This window comes from Schistocerca piceifrons, chromosome 1 (assembly GCF_021461385.2).
Source record: "Schistocerca piceifrons isolate TAMUIC-IGC-003096 chromosome 1, iqSchPice1.1, whole genome shotgun sequence".
Lineage (NCBI taxonomy): Eukaryota > Metazoa > Arthropoda > Insecta > Orthoptera > Acrididae > Schistocerca > Schistocerca piceifrons.
The window spans coordinates 538,234,354-538,255,646 of record NC_060138.1 but is presented as its reverse complement, the minus strand read 5'-3'; the positions used below and the strand labels follow the sequence as shown (position 1 = coordinate 538,255,646).

The 21,293-nt window shown below is 38.2% G+C and overlaps 1 protein-coding gene across 3 annotated transcripts in view; it reads right to left on the bottom strand.

Annotated features, from left to right (window-relative positions):
- LOC124799289 (caspase-8) overlaps window positions 1–1,279 on the bottom strand; it is a 130,098-nt gene extending 128,819 nt beyond the window's left edge. Inside the window, exon 1 of one of the 3 annotated variants that reach the window (XM_047262873.1) lies at window positions 1,036–1,279. In XM_047262873.1, the coding sequence (XP_047118829.1) occupies window positions 1,036–1,067 (32 nt within the window). In that variant the 5' untranslated portion in view covers window positions 1,068–1,279. Of the gene's footprint in view, window positions 1–709; window positions 863–1,035 lie in introns of those variants that run through there. The other 2 variants (XM_047262887.1, XM_047262880.1) reach the window with 2 other exon arrangements.
- Window positions 1,280–21,293: the final 20,014 nt, after the last annotated feature.

Below are 21,293 nucleotides of genomic sequence, written 5' to 3'. Positions count from 1 at the left end.
ACACGAAATGTAGTATCAAACTAGTAAACAAAAAGCTTTAACACAAATGCCGTAAGGCACTCCAACATTTGAGTACTAAAATGGTAATGCTAATTCCAGAATGCAATGTTAGCTGATACATAAAAAACCACACTTAAGTAATGACAAAACTATTCATAGTGATTAAATTATATACCGAAGCATTAAATCTGAATTGCTTAAAATTACAAAATGTTGATAGGAAAATGATTCTATCAAGGTCAAAGCTCAGAACACAGGGAACGGTCCAAATGAATGAAAGTGGGAAGTGTAGGGAAACTGAATTAAAAGTAATGGCCTACATATCCCACAAGCTTACAACACAAATGGTTGCTGAATCCAGACGTTATCATGGCTATAACGCAAATGAAGGAACTAGCATGTCAACCAGTGACACAGTTAAGTGAACAAAACTAGTCATTAAAAGAAACGAACGGATACCCTATCATTGATGAGATTTTTTTTTTAACAACATCGAGATTGTTCCCAACAGAATCCAATTTAGAGTAAACTTTTAAACACGATATGGTAGGATGTTTTACACATCAACGATAATGCTGTTCAGGAACGATTTGTGAGTGTAAATCAATAAAGTCGAACATATTGCACTTTAGGGACACCAACCGTATTTGTGCATACCTACTCAATGTTACAAGCTACAGTAAAACACACTAGTGTAAAGTATATTTACTTTGGACTCGCGCGTTTCTCCCAATTGCGTTTCACAAATTGTCACAATTTGCAAACAAACTCTGATGTCGCTAGACACAAGCTCCAATCATAAACAAACTATCTTTTCATGCTGCAGCCATAACTCGACGTCACTGCAGTAACTATATATCATAGCACAGGCTAACTTTCGCGATTAAAACTAATTTTGTGTTTTTGTCATTTAATTAATAAAAAAATATTTAACACTGGCCTTCTGTTCTAAAACAATAAAGCTACTGCATTACATGTTAAAAGTAAAACTGTAATATTACATATCTTCGATAAGGATAAAACGAAAGTTTGTACCTGAGAACCAAACTTCCCCGCTCACCCAACATGTGCGTCACCACTGTGTACACACTTCCTCGTAGATTGACAGTACTACCATCACTCACCAAAGACACCCCGCAATTCTGCGATGCCAAGCCGGTACGGTACCTACGGTGAATAAGTTGCCCGGTGCGGTAAAATGTGAAATGAAACGGCCATCACAAATGGGAATGGAGAGCTGTAATCCGATGCACCTATTGCTCGTGTTGTTGCGGGCGAATCGCAGATCGCAACAATCGATTGGTGATCGCATGGACCTCTCTTACATTATGATGAATCGCACGCGATATAGGACAATCTGTCGGCGAATCGTTTTCTAGATATTAAGTGTGGTTACAGTTCAAGTAGTTTCGTTTCACTTCGTTGTACGCACGTAGAATAATAACTGTACTTTACAATTTATAGTTATTCGGAGAATTCTGGAAAGTGAAGCTGAGGCCGGAGTTACTACTTTTATTAAGAAGAAATACAAGTGTAAAAACCTCAGATTTTGCAGTGATGAGCATTTGTAAGTTCGGGCTGTAGAAGTAGAAAGTCATGCAGAGGTCATAGCTGTTGTCACCAAACACAGAGAAAAAAGCTGCAATGCATCTTCATACCGTACAGAACAAACAGCAATTAACCTCCCACTATAAATCTATTTAAAAAACAATTATAAATCGTAAAAGTAACAAAATTTCTAGTAATATGGATTTAGTTAAGCACGAAAAAGTACATGGACATCAGCTGCATTAATAAGAAGCTAAGCAATATATGCTTTGGCATAAAAATAGCTAGGAAGTGTATAGCAAAAGAAAGGTTAAAAAATGTAAATGGCCAAACAGAATCATTACTGTGATAGCCATTAGGTGATAATTTTTTGGAGTAACACGCAAACAAGAAAACTCTTTTCATAGCACAAAAGCAGGTTATAATGGCAACAAAAAGTACAACCCCGAGAGACTACCATTGTCACGAATTGATGAAGTTACTTATAGATAGGAAATTTCAGAGGCTAAAGCCAATTTAGTGTGCACAGATCAAGCAATCTATACACATGACATCAAGCAAAAATTGGACCTTCACAGTGAGCATGCAGAGTCAACTCTCAGACAAAATGGACCACTGAAAACTGGGAAAAAGTTTCACAATAAACTTCCATACCACATCGAGACAAAAAAGGAATAACAAAAATTCACAGTGGTCCAAAAACACATTTGCAAGATGGTTCTAGTACAGTGTAAGTGAATGTTTGTTGACATAAATTTAAATTATTTTCTTATTTCTATTTTGTTTCTGAAATCGCTTTTGTTATCTACTGCGCTATACAGGGCATTTGGAAAGCGGGAAGCAAGTTCATAATATTTTGAATAGGAACCCTCATTCAGAAACGCACCATATCCGTTCTACGACGGTTTCAGTTCAGATGTGTAACGTGGCCACGCCTACTCAGAGTTGACTGTCATGGCATGCAATGGGGTGCACAGGATGATGTGTATTACTTACTGTGGGGCGATACGCAACCTTTGATCTTACAGACTCCTATAGAGACAGAGGAAGATCTGCTGCCACGGGCCCTGGCTGCTGCACTAGAAGTTCAAGAGAGACCTGGTGGAGTGGGGAGTGTGTACCAGTTATTATTTTTGAATTAGGATGGGTTATTCATAGCAAACGTCATAAGTGAATATATGTACTGCAAAGGTACTGTGAACAGCCCGAGTTCCTTAAATAAATGTCCACAGGGTGATACTGGGTGGCCGCCAGCTATTATGCTGTGAATCCCTTTTCTCTTAATGACGAATTAGCCCAAAATATAGTGTCATATGAAAGAAGTGAATGAAAATAGGCATAGCTGGCAAATTACTGATAAGTTTATCACCAAAATTTGCAGTAACGCTAACAGTGTAAGTAGCAGAACATAACTGTTTCATCAAATCATCAATGTGTTCCTTCCAATTCAATTTCTCATCAATACAGACATGCAGAAGTTTTGAATGTTCTGCCCTAGCAACAGACTTCTATTCAAAGTCTGTATTTGCCAATGGTGTTACGCCATTTGCTATACATACATATTTTCTCAAAATTTAGTGAGAGTCCATTTCCTCAAGTAGAAGTGGCCGAGTCTAACATCTGAATTGAAACCGACTTACAACAGAAATGGTACTTTTCTCGACCTGGATTCCTCTTAAAAATATTACGTAATCACTCCCTTCTACAAGTCCTGGAAGTTTGTAACAGGAATTTCTGAACACCCTGCACAGAATATTAGGTTATACTATTACCTTCGTAGTAGAGCTACAGGGGTGTCGCTCCACATTCCATTGTTGCCAGATCTATCCAAGATGGCAGTGATGACGTCATCCAAGATGGCATTATGTAGACTTGGCAACAGTGCATGACATCATTCAAGATGGCGGGAAGATAGGTCAATTGGTCTACCTCCACTAACCTAACCCTCCAGAAACAATGGCGGGAAGTTTAAATTGCAACAGGATAATGCGTCACTCCTAAGAAAATCGTTGGAAGGTAAGTCACTTGAGGTTTCGCTGCTAATCTAAGAAAATCATGGGAAGAAGGTAATTGGGCTACCTCCTCTAGCCTAAGTCACCCGACCGCCACTTCCTCCTACAAACTGGTGCCAAGTTTGAATTTAGGCAGTAAAGAAAGCTCACTTGGGGTTTCGGTACCAATGCAAGAACATTGTTGCAAACGAAACTCACCACCACCACTAACCTAAGTCACCAGGCCGCGACCTCTTCCTAGGGGCAGGTGGAAAAAAAACTCTCCCGCACTATGCTAGATGGAGAGAGGAAGGAATGTACTTTATTTATTTAGGGATGGAGTATATTTATCACAGAACACATGCTCTGACATGCTCCACACCATACAGACCTGCAAACTACTCCTGCATAACTCATGTTTAAGACTCCACACACACACACACACACACACACACACACACACACACACACACACACACACACACACACACACACACACACACACACACACAAAATTGTAAACTGTCAAAAATAATCAATTGCACAGCTGACAGACATGCGAACCTCTCGTAAATAATGCAATATAATTACGTCCATAGAGCCAAACAACTGGTAAATAATAATAAGAATAATCCTTCTAAAAGACTGCTTGCTAATCATCAGCTGTCTAAATCATACAATAGTCTTTATTTAGACAATTAGATGCACCACCACCACCACCACCACCACCACCACCACCACCACCACCACCACCACCACCACCCAGTGTGTTCGCCACTGAGTCCACGGCCCAACTGTCTTAGTACATTTTGTCGCCATCAGAGGACGCTGTAGTGACGTCATGTGATGACTCAAGTACCATGTATCTGCCACGAGCTCCAGAGCACAAGTGGTATAGTTCATATCACCATCACCAGAGAGCACCACCTTCACATCAGATCAAGCCGCATGAACCGTTATTCAAAATGGCGGCATTCATTATGTCCACCACGTGGTCTTGACCTAGTTCCTATTGGCGCCAGCACGTCAGGTGATGACTGAAGATCGTCAGCTTTCTCTCTCACACTGCTGACATCACAGCCAGGGCCTTATACTTGTGCCAGACATAGTCTTCTGGAAATATTCTCTGAGACTATGATCATACTACTCTTCATGCGTAAAATATATACTTGTTTCCTTCTTGTAGTCAATATAGCTCAATCGGTTAAGTGATGGAACTATACTGACTGTACACACAAATATTATTATTATCCTTCCAGTTGTATTTTCTATATATAGCTCAACTACATGACCATACTAATCAGATATCTCTGTGCCGCAATGCTTTATATATCCAGTCATTTTCTTCCTCCTCTTACTATGACCCTCATCGCCCTTCCCTTGAATAGCATCAACCTTTTTAGTTAAGTCGGTTACTTTCTCACTGACTTGATTAACTAGCTCATTTAATGCCATCACCATTCTCAGAAGAGTCCAGTAATATGTCTCTAGTTCCCTGCGCATACCTGCAACTTTATGTGCCGTACCCTGAATTTTCGCAACCAACTACAAGCGAATGTTCTGTCTGTGTACACCCATCCTCTCGTGTTGAGAGGTGGACGTACGCGCGAATTTGTCCATGATATGGCGTAGGCTGATGTCCTAACCTCTCTTACCGTGCTATATATGCAAAAACTCTTGAAAGTTTCGCCTGTACCTATCATCATTAAGTTTTCTTATTTTATCAATAACTAGAAAACCATACTGTGAATGGCCGGCCGGGGTGACCGAGCGGTTTTGGCGCTCCAGTCTGGAACCGCGCGACCGCTACGGTCGCAGGTTCGAATCCTGCCTCGGGCATGGATGTGTGTGATGTCCTTAGGTTAGTTAGGTTTAATTAGTTCTAAGTTCTAAGGGACTGATGACCTCAGAAGTTAAGTTCCATAGTGCTCACAGCCATTTTAGCCATACTGTGAATGGTTCCACCAATCTGCACATATCGTTGAACAACATGTCCATTCCCAGATGTGCTTGGTAAATGTGCTTTAAATTCAGATTGTCTTGCTTGAAGACTAATGAGGTTTGCGTTATCCCTAACAAGCTGTTTGGGGATTCTTGAATATATTTGACTTAGATAAAATACATCAGCACCCATATGACGACCGAAACACAAATATTTTCGAATTTGGTCTTTCTTTTCCACGCCAACATCATCAAATATGAAGACTGTTTGGTTTTGCTTTTTCAGTTGGGGGGATATCACCGCTTTCACTGAATGTTGTGTATGTAACACCACCTACACCTCGCAATATCTCTTGCAATAACTGATACTTGGGTTGAAGGAGTGTTTTTGAGAATACAGACATGTTCGAATCACACAACGCCTACATGCGTTAGCAGAGTCATGAGGACACTAGTCTTGCCGCAGTTGGATGGACCTACAATAACTGCTTGTATATTATTCGGAAGGAGAATTCTGTTCTTCTTCTTGTTCTTCTTCTTCTTCAGCTCTTCACTTGAATCTTCACATGACCAGTCACTGACAACAAAGTCCTTGTGGCGAGGGTGCTTTACCCAAGCCGCCATTATACTAAATGAGTCATGCATGGTCATGTAGATGAGCTATATATAGAAAATACACCTGGAAGGATAATAATAGTATTTGTGTGTATAGTCAGCATAGTTCCATCACTTAACCGATTGAGCTATATTGACTACAAGAAGGAAACAAGTACATATTTTACACATTAAGAGTAGTATGATCATAGTCTCAGAGAATATTTCCATAAGACTATGTCTGGCACGAGTATAAGGCCCTGTCTGTGATGTCAGCAGTGAGTAAGAGAAAGCTGACGATCTTCAGTCATCACCCGATGTCGCGTCGCCGATTGGAACTAGGTCAAGACCACATGGTGGACACAATGTATGCCGCCATTTTGAATAATGGTACATGCAGCATGATCTGATGTAAAGGTGGTGACGGTGATATGAACTAAACCACTTGTGCTCTGGAGCTTGTGGCATATACATGGTACTTGAGTCATCACATGACATCACTATGTAACCTCCCCCTCACTTATCGACCTGAATAACAGTGAAAAATGAAACCTCATACACCTAATGGAAATTTGGGAAAAGTAATTGTCACCAAAGTTAATTTGTCGGTAAAGAGGAAGGAAAGGGTTACATCTAAATGAAAGGAAAAATGCAAATGAAATTGCTGGAAATTAGTTTTGAAAAGGGGTAAAGTTAATAAAGAAAGTGAATGTGCAGTCGTTACATTAACAATTAATTGGCGTTAATTAGATATTTGAGATTTGGGGAAAATTATGGTCGCCAGTCCCATGGACAACTACTATAATAACTGAAAATGAAAGATTAATGCACATATATTTAGCACTAAAAGCATGGCAACTGAAGGTTGACAGGTATTGTGTGGAAAACTGAATTTTTGTCAGAAGTAATAAATTTCGCTACACTCTGACTTAATTTAGCGAAAGAATTAATAAAACCGGAAAATTGAAAGTTAATTTAGTGACTGAAATTAATAGTGAACTTCGTTTCTGAAGCACTACGAAATTCAATAAAATAAGGTTAGTCTTGGGCTACCTCAACAATCATTTCAAAAGCTACTTGAATCTACACAATTTAGAAATAAGAGATTTAACTTTGAATTTGAGTTAAATGATTCTGAACAATTAACAATAGTAAAATTTAGTACGTACCAAGCTGAGCTGCAGTCACAGGTAAGCTAAAATATGGTAACAAAACTTGCACTCTTAATTTGTGCTTGTGTAATCTAAATATTGTAGCGAGCTATGAATACTTTAACTGAACTTTGAAATTAAAGCAGTGAAATGGAATGATATTACTTTAATGCTGGCGTTTGAATTTCAACGACACTCAGGTTCATTCCGGAAAAGGAAGGGACCCTGCATGGTAATGCAATTGGGACAATGAGCAACAAAGGTTCATCCTACATTGCTGCAATTTGGTCACACAAATTGACCAGTTTGAAAAGCTGATATCTGGCATACAGTTCTAAAACTTTACGTGGTTCTAGTCTTCCTTGTTGGTTGATTGAAGGTTTGCAGTTGTCGATCAAGGAGGTGGCGACAGTCACTCATTATCGGCCGCCGCTGTTGCAGAAGCTGGATGTTGGAGCGCCTTCTTCTCGATACGGTCTCCAGCCGAAACGGGCTCTTGATGTGTGCCAGCTAACGCTTCCCGTCCGCGACACCATGTCAGAAACTAACATAGCAAGTCGAGCGGAATTACATGCTGTCAAACGCCGAAAGTACAGCAACTCGCGGGAGCGTCACACAATACACCTGCACCACTGCCCTACTCCCCCCAGACTCCCTCTGCTCTGCCCGCGCTCCACGCGGCAGAGTTCACACTACCAAAGAACCTAAACACTTTGGTTTATTATTATTATTATTATTATTATTATTATTATTATTATTATTATCATCATCATCATCTTTCCTTTCTCAGATCTTACGTCTGGTTCGGAATGAAAGTGACGCGGACCTTGATCAAGCGTCACTTCCTTTTAACTGTACGGTATATGTTACATTGCGTTTAGGAACTTTCGGGAAATTGAACATGTATCAATAATTACGGATTTCTGAAGTTGTATATATAAGTTTGGATGTAGCTGTATTGCATTGATGTACTGGTGGATATTGCGTGGTATGACTCCTGTAGTTGAAAGTATAATTGGTATAATGTCAACTTTATCCTGTATCCTGATGCCACATGTCCTTGACTTCCTCAGCCAGTTGGATGTATTTTTCGATTTTTTCTCCTGTTTTCTTCTGTATATTTGCTGTATTGGGTATGGATATTTCGATTAGTTGTGTTAATTTCTTCTTTTTATTGGTGAGTATGATGTCAGGTTTGTTATGTGGCGTTGTTTTATCTGTTATAATGGTTCTGTTCCAGTATAATTTGTATTCATCATTCTCCAGTACATTTTGTGGTGTATACTTGTATGTAGGAACGTGTTGTTTTAAAAGTTTATGTTGTAAGGCAAGCTGTTGATGTATTATTTTTGCGACGTTGTCATGTCTTCTGGGGTATTCTGTATTTGCTAGTATTGTACATCCGCTTGTGATGTGATCTACTGTTTCTATTTCTTGTTTGCAAAGCCTGCATTTATCTGTTGTGGTATTGGGATCTTTAATAATATGCTTGCTGTAATATCTGGTGTTTATTGTTTGATCCTGTATTGCAATCATGAAGCCTTCTGTCTCACTGTATATATTGCCTCTTCTTAGCCATGTGTTGGATGCGTCTTGATCGATGTGTGGCTGTGTTAGATGATACGGGTGCTTGCCATGTAGTGTTTTCTTTTTCCAATTTACTTTCTTTGTATCTGTTGATGTTATGTGATCTAAAGGGTTGTAGAGGTGGTTATGAAATTGTAGTGGTGTAGCCGATGTATTTATGTGGGTGATTGCTTTGTTTATTTTGCTAGTTTCTGCTCGTTCTAGAAAGAATTTTCTTAAATTGTCTACCTGTCCATAATGTAGGTTTTTTATGTCGATAAATCCCCTTCCTCCTTCCTTTCTGCTTAATGTGAATCTTTCTGTTGCTGAATGTATGTGATGTATTCTATATTTGTGGCATTGTGATCGTGTAAGTGTATTGAGTGCTTCTAGGTCTGTGTTACTCCATTTCACTACTCCAAATGAGTAGGTCAGTATTGGTATAGCATAGGTATTTATAGCTTTTGTCTTGTTTCTTGCTGTCAATTCTGTTTTCAGTATTTTTGTTAGTCTTTGTCTATATTTTTCTTTTAGCTCTTCCTTAATATTTCTATCATCTATTCCTATTTTTTGTCTGTATCCTAGATATATATAGGCATCTGTTTTTTCCATCGCTTCTATGCAGTCGCTGTGGTTATCCAATATGTAATCTTCTTGTTTAGTGTGTTTTCCCTTGACTATGCTATTTTTCTTACATTTGTCTGTTCCAAAAGCCATATTTATATCATTGCTAAATACTTCTGTTATCTTTAGTAATTGGTTGAGTTGTTGATTTGTTGCTGCCAGTAGTTTTAGATCATCCATGTATAGCAAATGTGTGATTTTGTGTGGGTATGTTCCAGTAATATTGTAACCATAATTTGTATTATTTAGCATGTTGGATAGTGGGTTCAGAGCAAGGCAGAACCAGAAAGGGCTTAATGAGTCTCCTTGGTATATTCCACGCTTAATCTGTATTGGCTGTGATGTGATATTATTTGAATTTGTTTGGATATTAAGTGTGGTTTTCCAGTTTTTCATTACTACGTTTAGAAACTGTATCAATTTAGGATCTACTTTATATATTTCCAATATTTGTAGTAACCATGAGTGGGGTACACTATCAAAAGCTTTTTGGTAATCGATGTATGCGTAGTGTAGCGACCTTTATTTAGTTTTAGCTTGATATGTCACCTCTGCATCTATTATCAGTTGCTCTTTACATCCTCGTGCTCCTTTGCAACAGCCTTTTTGTTCTTCATTTATAATTTTGTTCTGTGTTGTATGTGTCACTAGTTTCTGTTTAATGACTGAAGTTAATATTTTGTATATTGTTGGTAGGCATGTTATGGGGCGATATTTAGCTGGGTTCGCTGTGTCTGTGTCTGCAGATAAGTTATTCCATGTGTAAGTGTATCAGGGAATGTGTATGGGTCTGCAATGTAACTGTTAAATAATTTAGTTAGATGTGAATGTGTTGAGGTGAACTTCTTTAACCAGAAATTTGCTATTTTATCATTTCCAGGGGCTTTCCAATTGTGAGTAGAATTAATTGCTTGGGTGACTTCATGTTGCAAAATTGTCACTTCAGGCATTTGTGGTATCATCTTGTATGTGTGTTTCTGCTTGTATCCACCGTGCATGCCTGTTATGTTGTACCGGGTTTGACCATATGTTGCTCCAGAAGCGTTCCATGTCTGTTATGTTTGGTAGATTGTTTATTTCAATGTGTGTGTTATCTATTGTCTGGTAAAATTTCTTTTGGTTTGTGTTGAATGTTTGGTTTTGTTTCCTTCTATTTTCACTTTTTTGTATTTCCTAAGTCGTTTGGCCAATGCTTGTAATTTCTGCTTCTTTTCATCTAATTGCTCTATCGCTTCTTGTTGTGAGATTTTACCTTACCTTTTTCGTTTTTTGTTTGATATTTCGTTTCTTATAAATTGTGTTAGCTGTCTGATGTCTTTTCTCAGTTTTTCTATTCTGATCTGTAGCCTGTGTTGCCATGCTGGTTTTGTGGGTTTCTTCTGTGTGTTGGTTGGTTCTGATCTCTGCCTAATGTTTATATTTAGTGAAGTGAGTGCTCCTATATAAACCAGTAGTTGTAACTATTCCATATTTTTGTTTTCATTTATTTTGTTGTGTATGATTGTGTTGATAGTTGTTATTGTTGTTTCGACTTGTGAGTAATTTGGTGGTCTATGCAAGAATGGTCTAATGCCTGTATTTGTGTCTTTGTATTCTATATATGTCAGCTGAAATTTTTCTTCTATATCTAACGTGTGTCACTTCGTGTTCTATTTGTGCCTGTTCTGGTGGCTGTCTTAAGATTTCGTTTTCCTCTGATTGTTTAATTGATGTGTGTTGTTCTTTGTTTGTTTGCTCTGGGATGTTTGAGTCCATTACTGTATTTTCTTCTTCTTCTGATTGCACATTATTTTGTTGTACTTGTTGTTTGATGTTATCTAATTCTGACTGGGGTATCCTATTATTTTTTATTATTCCACGGATCTGATCAGCTAGTCGTTGTTCTGTTAAAAATTTTAATTCTGGGTATCTGGTAATAAATGTTGTGTATACTTGTGATCTGTATCCAGTTGTGTTGGTTCCTAGGTTTGTTGCTTGCTAATAACAGAACATGAGGTGTCGATTAACTTCATCTGACCATCTCATCCTCTGTCTTTGTTTTCCTCCTAGGGTGGTTGCAGGAAGCATATCCTGCAAAACACCTCTATTTGGATTTAAATCATTTTCCAGTTGGCTAGCAGTGTCGTTACCATTGTGGGCGGGCATAGGGTTCAAGCGTCGTCCCCGACCATGACGGCGCTTGTCCGAGGCTTCATTAGTTCTGTCCTGAACCAACTAATCACACTAAAAGGGGGGTTAGCCCTATTAGTGGTTTGTTCTTTTCGTCGCCTTTTACGACTGGCAGAACATACCGGAGGCCTATTCTTTACTACTACTACTACTACTACTACTACTACTACTACTACTACTACTACTACTACTACTATTATTATTATTATTATTATTATTATGTGACGTGGACCTTGATCAAGCGTCACTTCCTTTTAACTGTATGGTATGTGTTATATTGCATTTAGGAACTTTCGGGTAGTTGAACATGTATCAATAATTATTACAGATTTATGTAGTTGTATATATAAGATTGGATGTAGCTGTATTGCATTGATGTACTGGTGGATATTGTGTGGTATGACTCCTGTAGTTGAAAGTATAATTGGTATAATGTCAACTTTATCCTGATGCCACATGTCCTTGACTTCCTCAGCCAGTTGGATGTATTTTTCAATTTTTTCTCCCATTTTCTTTTGTATATTTGTTGTATTGGGTATGGATATTTCGATTAGTTGTGTTAATTTCTTCTTTTTATTGGTGAGTATGATGTCAGGTTTGTTATGTGGTGGTGTTTTATCTGTTATAATGGTTCTGTTCCAATATAATTTGTATTCATCGTTCTCCAGTACATTTTGTGGTGCATACTTGTATGTGGGAACAGGTTTTATAAGTTTATGTTGTAAGGCAAGCTGTTGATGTATTATTTTTGCTACATTGTGATGTCTTCTGGGGTATTCTGTATTTGCTAGTATTGTACATCCACTTGTGATGTGATCTACTGTTTCTATTTCTTGTTTGCAAAGTCTGCATTTATCTGTTGTGGTATTGGGATCTTTAATAATATACTTGCTGTAATATCTGGTGTTTATTGTTTGATCCTGCATTGCAATCATGAATCCTTCCGTCTCACTGTATATATTGCCTTTTCTTAGCCATGCGTTGGATGCGTCTTGATCGATGTGTGGCTGTGTTAGATGATACAGGTGCTTGCCATGAAGTGTTTTCTTTTTCCAATTTACTTTCTTCGTATCTGTTGATGTTATGTGATCTAAAGGGTTGTAGAAGTGGTTATGAAATTGCAGTGGTGTAGCCGTTGTATTTATATGAGTGATTGCCTTGTGTATTTTGCTAGTTTCTGCTCGTTCTATAAAGAATTTCCTTAAATTGTCTACCTGTCCATAATGTAGGTTTTTTATGTCGATAAATCCCCTTCCTCCTTCCTTTCTGCTTAATGTGAATCTTTCTGTTGCTGAATGTATGTGATGTATTCTATATTTGTAGCATTGTGAACGTGTAAGCGTATTTAGTGCTTCTAGGTCTGTGTTACTCCATTTCACTACTCCAAATGAGTAGGTCAATATTGGTATGGCATAAGTATTTATAGCTTTTGTCTTGTTTCTTGCTGTCAATTCTGTTTTCAGTATTTTTGTTAGTCTTTGTCTATATTTTTCTTTTAGTTCTTCTTTAATATTTGTATTATCTATTCCTATTTTTTGTCTGTATCCTAGATATTTATAGGCATCCGTTTTTTCCATCGCTTCTATGCAGTCGCTGTGGTTATCCAATATGTAATCTTCTTGTTTAGTGTGTTTTCCCTTGACTATGCTATTTTTCTTACATTTGTCTGTTCCAAAAGCCATACTTATATCATTGCTGAATCCTTCTGTTATCTGTTATTATTATTATTATTATTATCATCTATCATCATTATTATTATTATTATTATTATTATTATTATTATTATTATTATCATCATCATCATCTATTATTATTATTATTATTATTATTATTATTATTATTATTATTATTATTATTATTATTATTATTATCATCTGTTATTATTATTATTATCATCATCTGTTATTATTATTATTATCATCATCTGTTATTATTATTATTATCATCATCTGTTATTATTATTATTATTATTATTATCATCTGTTATTATTATTATTATTATTATTATCATCTGTTATTATTATTATTATTATTATTATCATCTGTTATTATTATTATTATTATTATTATCATCTGTTATTATTATTATTATTATTATTATCATCTGTTATTATTATTATTATTATTATTATTATTATTATTATTATTAACGAGTTGTTTGGCTCTATGTACGTAAATTTATTGCATTATTTACGAGTGGTTCACATGTCTGTAGACTGTGCAGTTCATTATTTCTGATGGTTTACAATTAGCAAACGCGCACGTGTGTACGTGTGTACGTGTGTACGTGTGTGTGTGTGTGTGTGTGTGTAGTCTTATACAGAAGTTATGTAGGAGCAGTTTGCAGGTCTGTATGCTGTGGAGCATGTCAGAACATGTGTTCTGTGATAAATATACTCCATCCCTAAATAAATTGCCCCCAAATAAATAAAGTAGATTCCTTCCTCTCTCCGTCTAGCCTAGTGCAGGCGAGTCTTTCTTCCACCTGGTCCTAGGAAGAGGTCGCAGCCTGGTGACTTAGGTTAGTCGTGGTGGTGAGTTTCGTTTGCAACAATTTTCTAGCGATGGTACCAAAACCCCAAGTGAGCTTTCTTTACTGCCTAAATTCAAACTTGGCACCAGTTTGTAGGAGGAAGTGGTGGTTGGGTGACCTAGGCTGGAGGAGGTAGCCCAATTACCTTCTTCCCATGATTTTCTTAGTTTAGCATCGAATCCTCAAGTGACTTACCTTCCAACGATTTTCTTAGGAGTGACGCATTATCCTGTTGCAATTTAAACTTCCCGCCATTTTTTCTGGAGGGTTAGGTTATTGGAGGTAGCCCAATTGACCTATCTTCCCGCCAAAATCCGCCATCTTGAATGATGTCATGCACTGTTGCCAAGTCTACATGACGCCATCTTGGAAGACATCATCGCCGCCATCTTGGATACACCTGGCAACAATGGAATGTGGAGCGACACCCCTGTAGCTCTACTACTTACCTTGACATACTGGATTTAGTTTCATGTTCGATGAATCATTTGCACAATAAATTGTAATAAGACATTTTACATTCACATTACAAATTAACTTGTAAGCATTTATAAGGTTTTTTTAATTATCATTATTAAATATGCCTAAGGGAGTTAGTAAATTGTACCTCTTACACATTACAATAAATTTGGGGAGTGAACACATAAGTGGCATTTTCAGTACAGCAACTCTTGAAATTCAAATTGTTATTTTCTGAAGATACTATTGTTGCTCAGCTGATATACTACTATACGCGAACTATTACTTGACATCTCCCAGAGGTGGATGCGGGGAGCAACCATTATTGATGCTGAGGGGAGAGGCGGTGTGAAGTGAGGAACTAGCTTTGCGTGCAGTGCAGGCAACACAAACGTGTTTCTTAAACTTCCACAAATATCAGCTATGTGTAGGACAGCGTTAACTGTCAGTTAAATACTTCATGCTATCGAAATTGAGATCACTGTTTGTACTGACTTATTACATAAAGACATTAACGTCCTACGTTATCAGTTCAGTACTAAAATAAATGCAGAATTAGAAGTAGGTAAAGAACCATTTGCGACACTAGGAATGGAAGATAACTTACTGTTTATTTTTTCAAATTTACTGGAAGCCACACATTTCAGCAAAGCTATGATAACATTCAACACGAATGCATAATAAAAAAAGAATAAAATAGGCTAATTTTGCTGAAGCTTCTGATAATTCGGAGGCACTAATAGTTTCACTTTCGCACGTAATGGTTTTCTCTGACTCGTCACCGGTATCTGAAGTGCCGACGTCGACATTGAGGTTGTCAGTGGTTATTTCCATCACACCGCCATGCCTCCAATACTCCTGCTCAAGCTGTTGTACCTTTTTGCATTAATATTTCCAGTATTCCTCAGTAACAGCCCGAAAACAAGCGCTTCCAAAAGTCAACAGATTTTCAGATGACATGTCACCTGTAATATTGCGCTCCCAAAAGAGTCTCTTTATTTTTGCCAGCGCTAGCTCAATGGCATTCAAATCGCAATTGTATGGCGGCAAGTGAATTACTTTGTGGCCCTTTCTTGTTATCAGTATATCAACCGCATACGACGCCGCTGCCGCCCTATTCTTCCGAATCCGGGAGTACAGAGCCTCCTTTGTCATACTCTCATCACATTGGATTTTTCTATTCTGCAACCACTCTATAATAGATACTTTCCTATCGTATTTGATGGGCTGTTTGTTGAGTTGCCTGCTGTGACAAGGTGCATTATCCATGATTATTACAGAGTGTGGAGGAAGTTCTCCAAACCATTTTAGGAAATTAGCAGAATTCATCTGCCCATGGTAATCTGCCTGGGTTGATTTGGCCCAGAACGTTAGATCTTCCTGCCTAACGAATCCGTTTTTATAACCCAGATTTCCAACTACTAGTCTTCTGGAGATGCTTTCCCAAGCAGTAACACCCACAACACCTTTCTTTTGTCAGCATTTGCCACATGTTTGGTTACTGTCCATCCAGGATTCGTCCAAATAAAAGAATTCTGTGCCAGCCTCCCTGATATTTTTTAACTCGACGAGGAACTGGGACCGGCAATGCACAATGTCGCCATGTTTCAATAATGAAGTTCTCTTGTTTTCATCCTTTCTCCACGCGAAACCAGTGGACTTGTAAAACTCTTCTATTGTGTGCCTATGACTCGTTTGTTGAAGTCATCAACAACTGTTCCAATTTCCCCGCTTTTTCTCCTAAGTTGAAGAGAATAAAACGCTTTTTTATAGAACTAAAATTGCATTCGAATATTTACAGAAATGGGTTAAAGTGTGCAATTAGTCATTACAATAATCATCTGTCTTTCTACTGACTATCAGTAAAAGAGCACACATTTTAAATTAATTATAATCAAATGTGGAGCTATTTAGAAATATTCTCTAATAGGGTTATAACTGAAACTATTCTCCTTTTGCCAGGAGTTCCTGGGGATACTCCCGAGTGATTCCTGGCAAATACTCAAACTCTCGCAATACTACGCAGGCTCTTTCTAGTGTACGTCACAGTTCTGAGGGAAGACTGCCAAATTGGGTGCAAGAGTAATTTTTGGTTTCCTTCATCATTGCAGCACTTCACTACAGTCATCATCATTTTACGACAAGCGCTCATTCTTTTTAGGAACTGGAGTCAACGGTAACTCCCGCGATGGGCCAGCAACCGGATCATTACTCATTTTCGAAACAGTGCAAACACATCCACTACACACTGATAGCAACAGCACAGCTAAGCGACCGACGTAGCAGGCAACAAATCAGACGACAAATGCAGCCTACGCCGCACAGTTGGCAACAGGTACAATTTGCCACCCCCACGCCACGCCACGGAATCTCCTGACTGCTGCCTTTAGTTTCCCACCCGGAACTAGGCTCCCGCATGCCAAATTATAGTTCCCATACAGTATTGTAGAATACATCACATTTTCAAAAATTTTGGGAAATGGTGTCAGCAGTGAAACAAGTCAGTAGTTAATGACATCTCTCCTATCACCTTCCCTTTCTCTTTCATAAGATACTTTAATTCCTGTAGCGATTAATAGTTTTTTACATGGTTGTTTGACGTCCTTTCTGATTAGCTTATGCAGAAAGTTATTTTCGAATAATAATACGAGTTTATCTTGGAATAACTTAAATTTTATGTTAGTATTTTGTTCATTATAAATTTCATCCCAGGTCATTGCTTGCAAATTATTTTGAAACACATTTGTCCTGGAGTCCATTATTCTAACTAATTTCCACTGAGGAATGTCATATCTGTAATATAAGGCACTGTCTCATTTATCCTAACTAACTGCACATCATGACCAGAGACAACGTTTGTTACTAAGGAAACAGTTATTTTTTTGCTTTGAGCTTCAGCAAAGAAAATTTTGTCAAATAGGGTCCTACTGTCTTTATCCATCCGTGTTGGAAAATTAATCAGTGAGATCAAATTGTACGCTCCAAATAAGGGTTCCAGATCATTTTTCCTATCAGAATCCCTAATAAATATGCACTGAAATCACCACAGACTATGATCTGCTTGCTGCTGTCTGACAGGGAGCATAATACATGGGCAGTTCACACTATATTTTCCAATAGGCATGAGACATTTAAAACTAAACTTACTGTTTTTCCTGCTGCTAATAGTTGTCATGTACCTTTCAATTTACAAAAAATTATAACAAGTAAGTACAAAGAGTATAACTACTAATGACAAGTTAGAAGTTTATTTTTGTATATAAAATAAATTAGTTTATATATGTTAGGCATGTGAAAGGAAAGATATGGAAAAAATCATTTTGGTAATTTTAGAAGCGCTTCTGAAGTTTTGTAACTAATTTTATACATAAAATTTTGCTTATAGCCAGAACTTTTCATTATGATTACATGGTACTGAGACTATATTTCTAAGTTTCTCATACTTGTTATATATTATTATCACTGCTAGTGTGAATTGGGCATGTGATTGTTAGGCTGGTAATACTTCGTCCATAAGAAATTTAATTGTTATAGAGCTTAAAAATGATTGAAATCTACCACAAGAGCGCTATAAAACAAAAGTAAAGACTAATTTATTCTATGAATTAACATCCAACTCCATGATGGTACCAACACTTCACAAGAAGTCGTCAAATTGAGGTTCAAACTTACTCTATAAGGCTACATTAATAAACAGATATTAAATATCAAGTGAGATTACACTGTACTTAAGTCTACATTAAGACAAGATTATTGCACACAGTGTCTTTAGTGAATTTGTTATGTCTTCTAAGTGGTCCGTCACTAAAATACAGTCTTTGGTTCACCTTCCCAGCAACATCATCTGTCTGATTGTTCCAATTCAAGTTATTCATAATTGCAATGCCTAGATATTTAGTTGAATTTATAGTCTTTAAATCTGTAAGATCTATCATATAACCAAAATTTAACAGATTTCTTTCAGTACTCATATGGATGAGTTCACACCTTTCCTTATTTATGGTAAATTGCTACTTTTTGCAGCATACAGATATCTTTTCTAAATCATTTTACAATGTGTGTTGATCTTATAACAACTTTATGAGGTGGTAAATGACAGCATCAGCCGAAAACAGTGTAAAATGGCTGCTCTGATTGTCTGCTAAATCATTTATGCAGAGTAGGAAAAGCAAAGGGCCTACAACAGCTCCTTGGGGAATGCCAGGGACCACTTCTGTTTTACTCGATAGTTTTCCACCAGTTACTATGAAATGTGACCTTTCTGATAGAAAATCAAGGATCAAGTCACACAACTGAGACGATGCTCCATAGACATGCAATATCATTAGAAGCCTCTTGTAAGAACATTACCGAAAGCCTTCTGAAAATATATAAATATGGAATTAATCTGAGATCCCCTGTAGATAACATGCATAACTTCATGAGAGTAAAGAGCTAGTCGTCTAGTTGTATTACTAAGAGTAACATTTTCTGAATCGGTGTTGACTATGTATCAATAGACCATTCCAACAATTCAGGTTGTAAGACTTCTAGAGACACTGTACTCTACTTCATTCGCTCAGTTCATGCACTCATTTCATTTCATTCATCAGATTCGTTTCTCATTCGTTATTTGTCTACATGTATATTTACGCAGCAGTTGACCTCTATAAACTTGAATTCAGAGTTGCAGAGTCCAGCAAACGTTAAAACCTGCACGGTTTCCCCCACTCTTCCCCCTACTATTAGCCACTGTGGGAAGTGATGTCGAACCAGCATGTCACTCGATGCGGCATTCACCATATTGGTATCGTCACATTTTGCTTTTTTGTATTTTAACTTGCAGTATGCCGTTTCAGTGGAATGACACACTGAAGATTTATTACGAACACATTACCATTGGTGCAAATTCTTAGAATTAAATGTCAGTTAACACTAGGAGTACGACGCGGGCCACTTTTGACCCATGGAGGTTTGTCAGTGGCCCTACCCCTGTCCATAATGATCGCAGGACCAGATGCTCTAGCGCCTTTTAATCATTTATAGCTTTGTGCAACTCCTCAAAATTTCTTACCCTTAGCCCACCGAGAAGTATGAAAAATTTATCTGCTATACCTGAAGTATAATGTGGGTCATTTTTGACTCATACGCAATTTGATATCAGTAACACCCGTTTCAGACTCTAAATTGTTTCCGGGCGTGCCTCGATGTGGTTCACGATATGTTGGAGTACATTATGACAGTTTAGGACAAAATTAACCTGATATATGAAGAATTCTGGGTCGGATGACACTTTCTATCAGCGCAGCTTACGGTTTCCTTCGGAATGGTGAAATGCTGTCGTCTTAGATTTGATTCCATGTCATCAAGGAGACGAGGCAACTGATAAATTTTACCTAGCTTCAGAAATATGGAATCGACACTGAAGAGACAAAGAAACTGATGCACCCGCCTAATATCTTGAAAGGCCCCCACAAGTCCCATAACACGACGTGGCATGGACTCAACTAATGTCTGAAGTAGTGCTGGAGGGAAGTGACACCATGATCCTGCATGGCAGGCCATAGATCCGTAAGAGTACGAGGGGGTGGAGATTTTTTCTGAACAGCACGTTGCAAAGCATCCTAATAATTGCTCAATAATTGTCATATCTGGGGAATTTGGTGGCCATCGGAAGTGCTTAAACTCAGAAGAAAGTTCCTGGAGCCACTCTGTAGTAAATCTGGACATGTGGTGTATCGCATTGTCTTGATGAAATTGACCAAGTCCGTTGGGACGCACAATGGACACGAATGGATGCAGGTGACCAGACAGGATACTTACGTACATGTCACCTGTCAGAGTCGTATCTAGACGTATCAGGGTGGTGGTGGTGGTGGTGGTTAGTGTTTAACGTCCCGTCGACAACGAGGTCATTAGAGACAGAGCGCAAGCTCGGGTTAGGGAAGGATTGGGAAGGAAATCGGACGTGCCCTTTCAAAGGAACCATCCCGGCATTTGCCTGAAACGATTTAGGGAAATCACGGAAAACCTAAATCAGGATGGCTGGAGACGGGATTGAACCGTCGTCCTCCCGAATGCGAGTCCAACGTATCAGGGGTCCTATAGCACTCCAACTGCATATGGCCCATACCATTACAGAACCTCCACCAGCTTGAGAGGTCCCCTGCTGAACGCAGAGTCCATGGATTTATGAAGTTGACTCCATATCCGTACACATCCATCCGCTCCATACAAATTGAAACGAGACTCGTCTGACCAGGCAACGTGTTCCCAGTCATCAACTGTCTAACGTCGGTGTTGATAGGCCCAGGCCGGGGCGTGAAGTTTTTTGTATTGCAGTCATCAAGGTTACACGAGTAGGCCTTCCGCCCCAAAACCTTATATCGATGATGTTTTGTTAAATGGTTCACACTGACACTTGTTGATGGCCCAGCATTGAAATCTATAGCAATTTGCGGAAGGGTTGCACTTCTGTCACGTTGAACAATTCTCTTGGTCCTGTTCTTGCAGGATCTTTTTCTGGCCGCAGCGATGTCTGATTACTGATATTCACAGTACACTCATGAAATGGTCGTACGGGAAAATCCTCACTTATCGCTACCTCGGAGATGGTGTGTCCAATCGCTCGTGTGCCGACTACATGTTCAAACTCACTTAAATCTTGAAATTTGCCTTTGCAGCAGCAGTAACCGATGTAACAAATGCGCTAGTCACTTGTTGTCTTATATAGGCGTT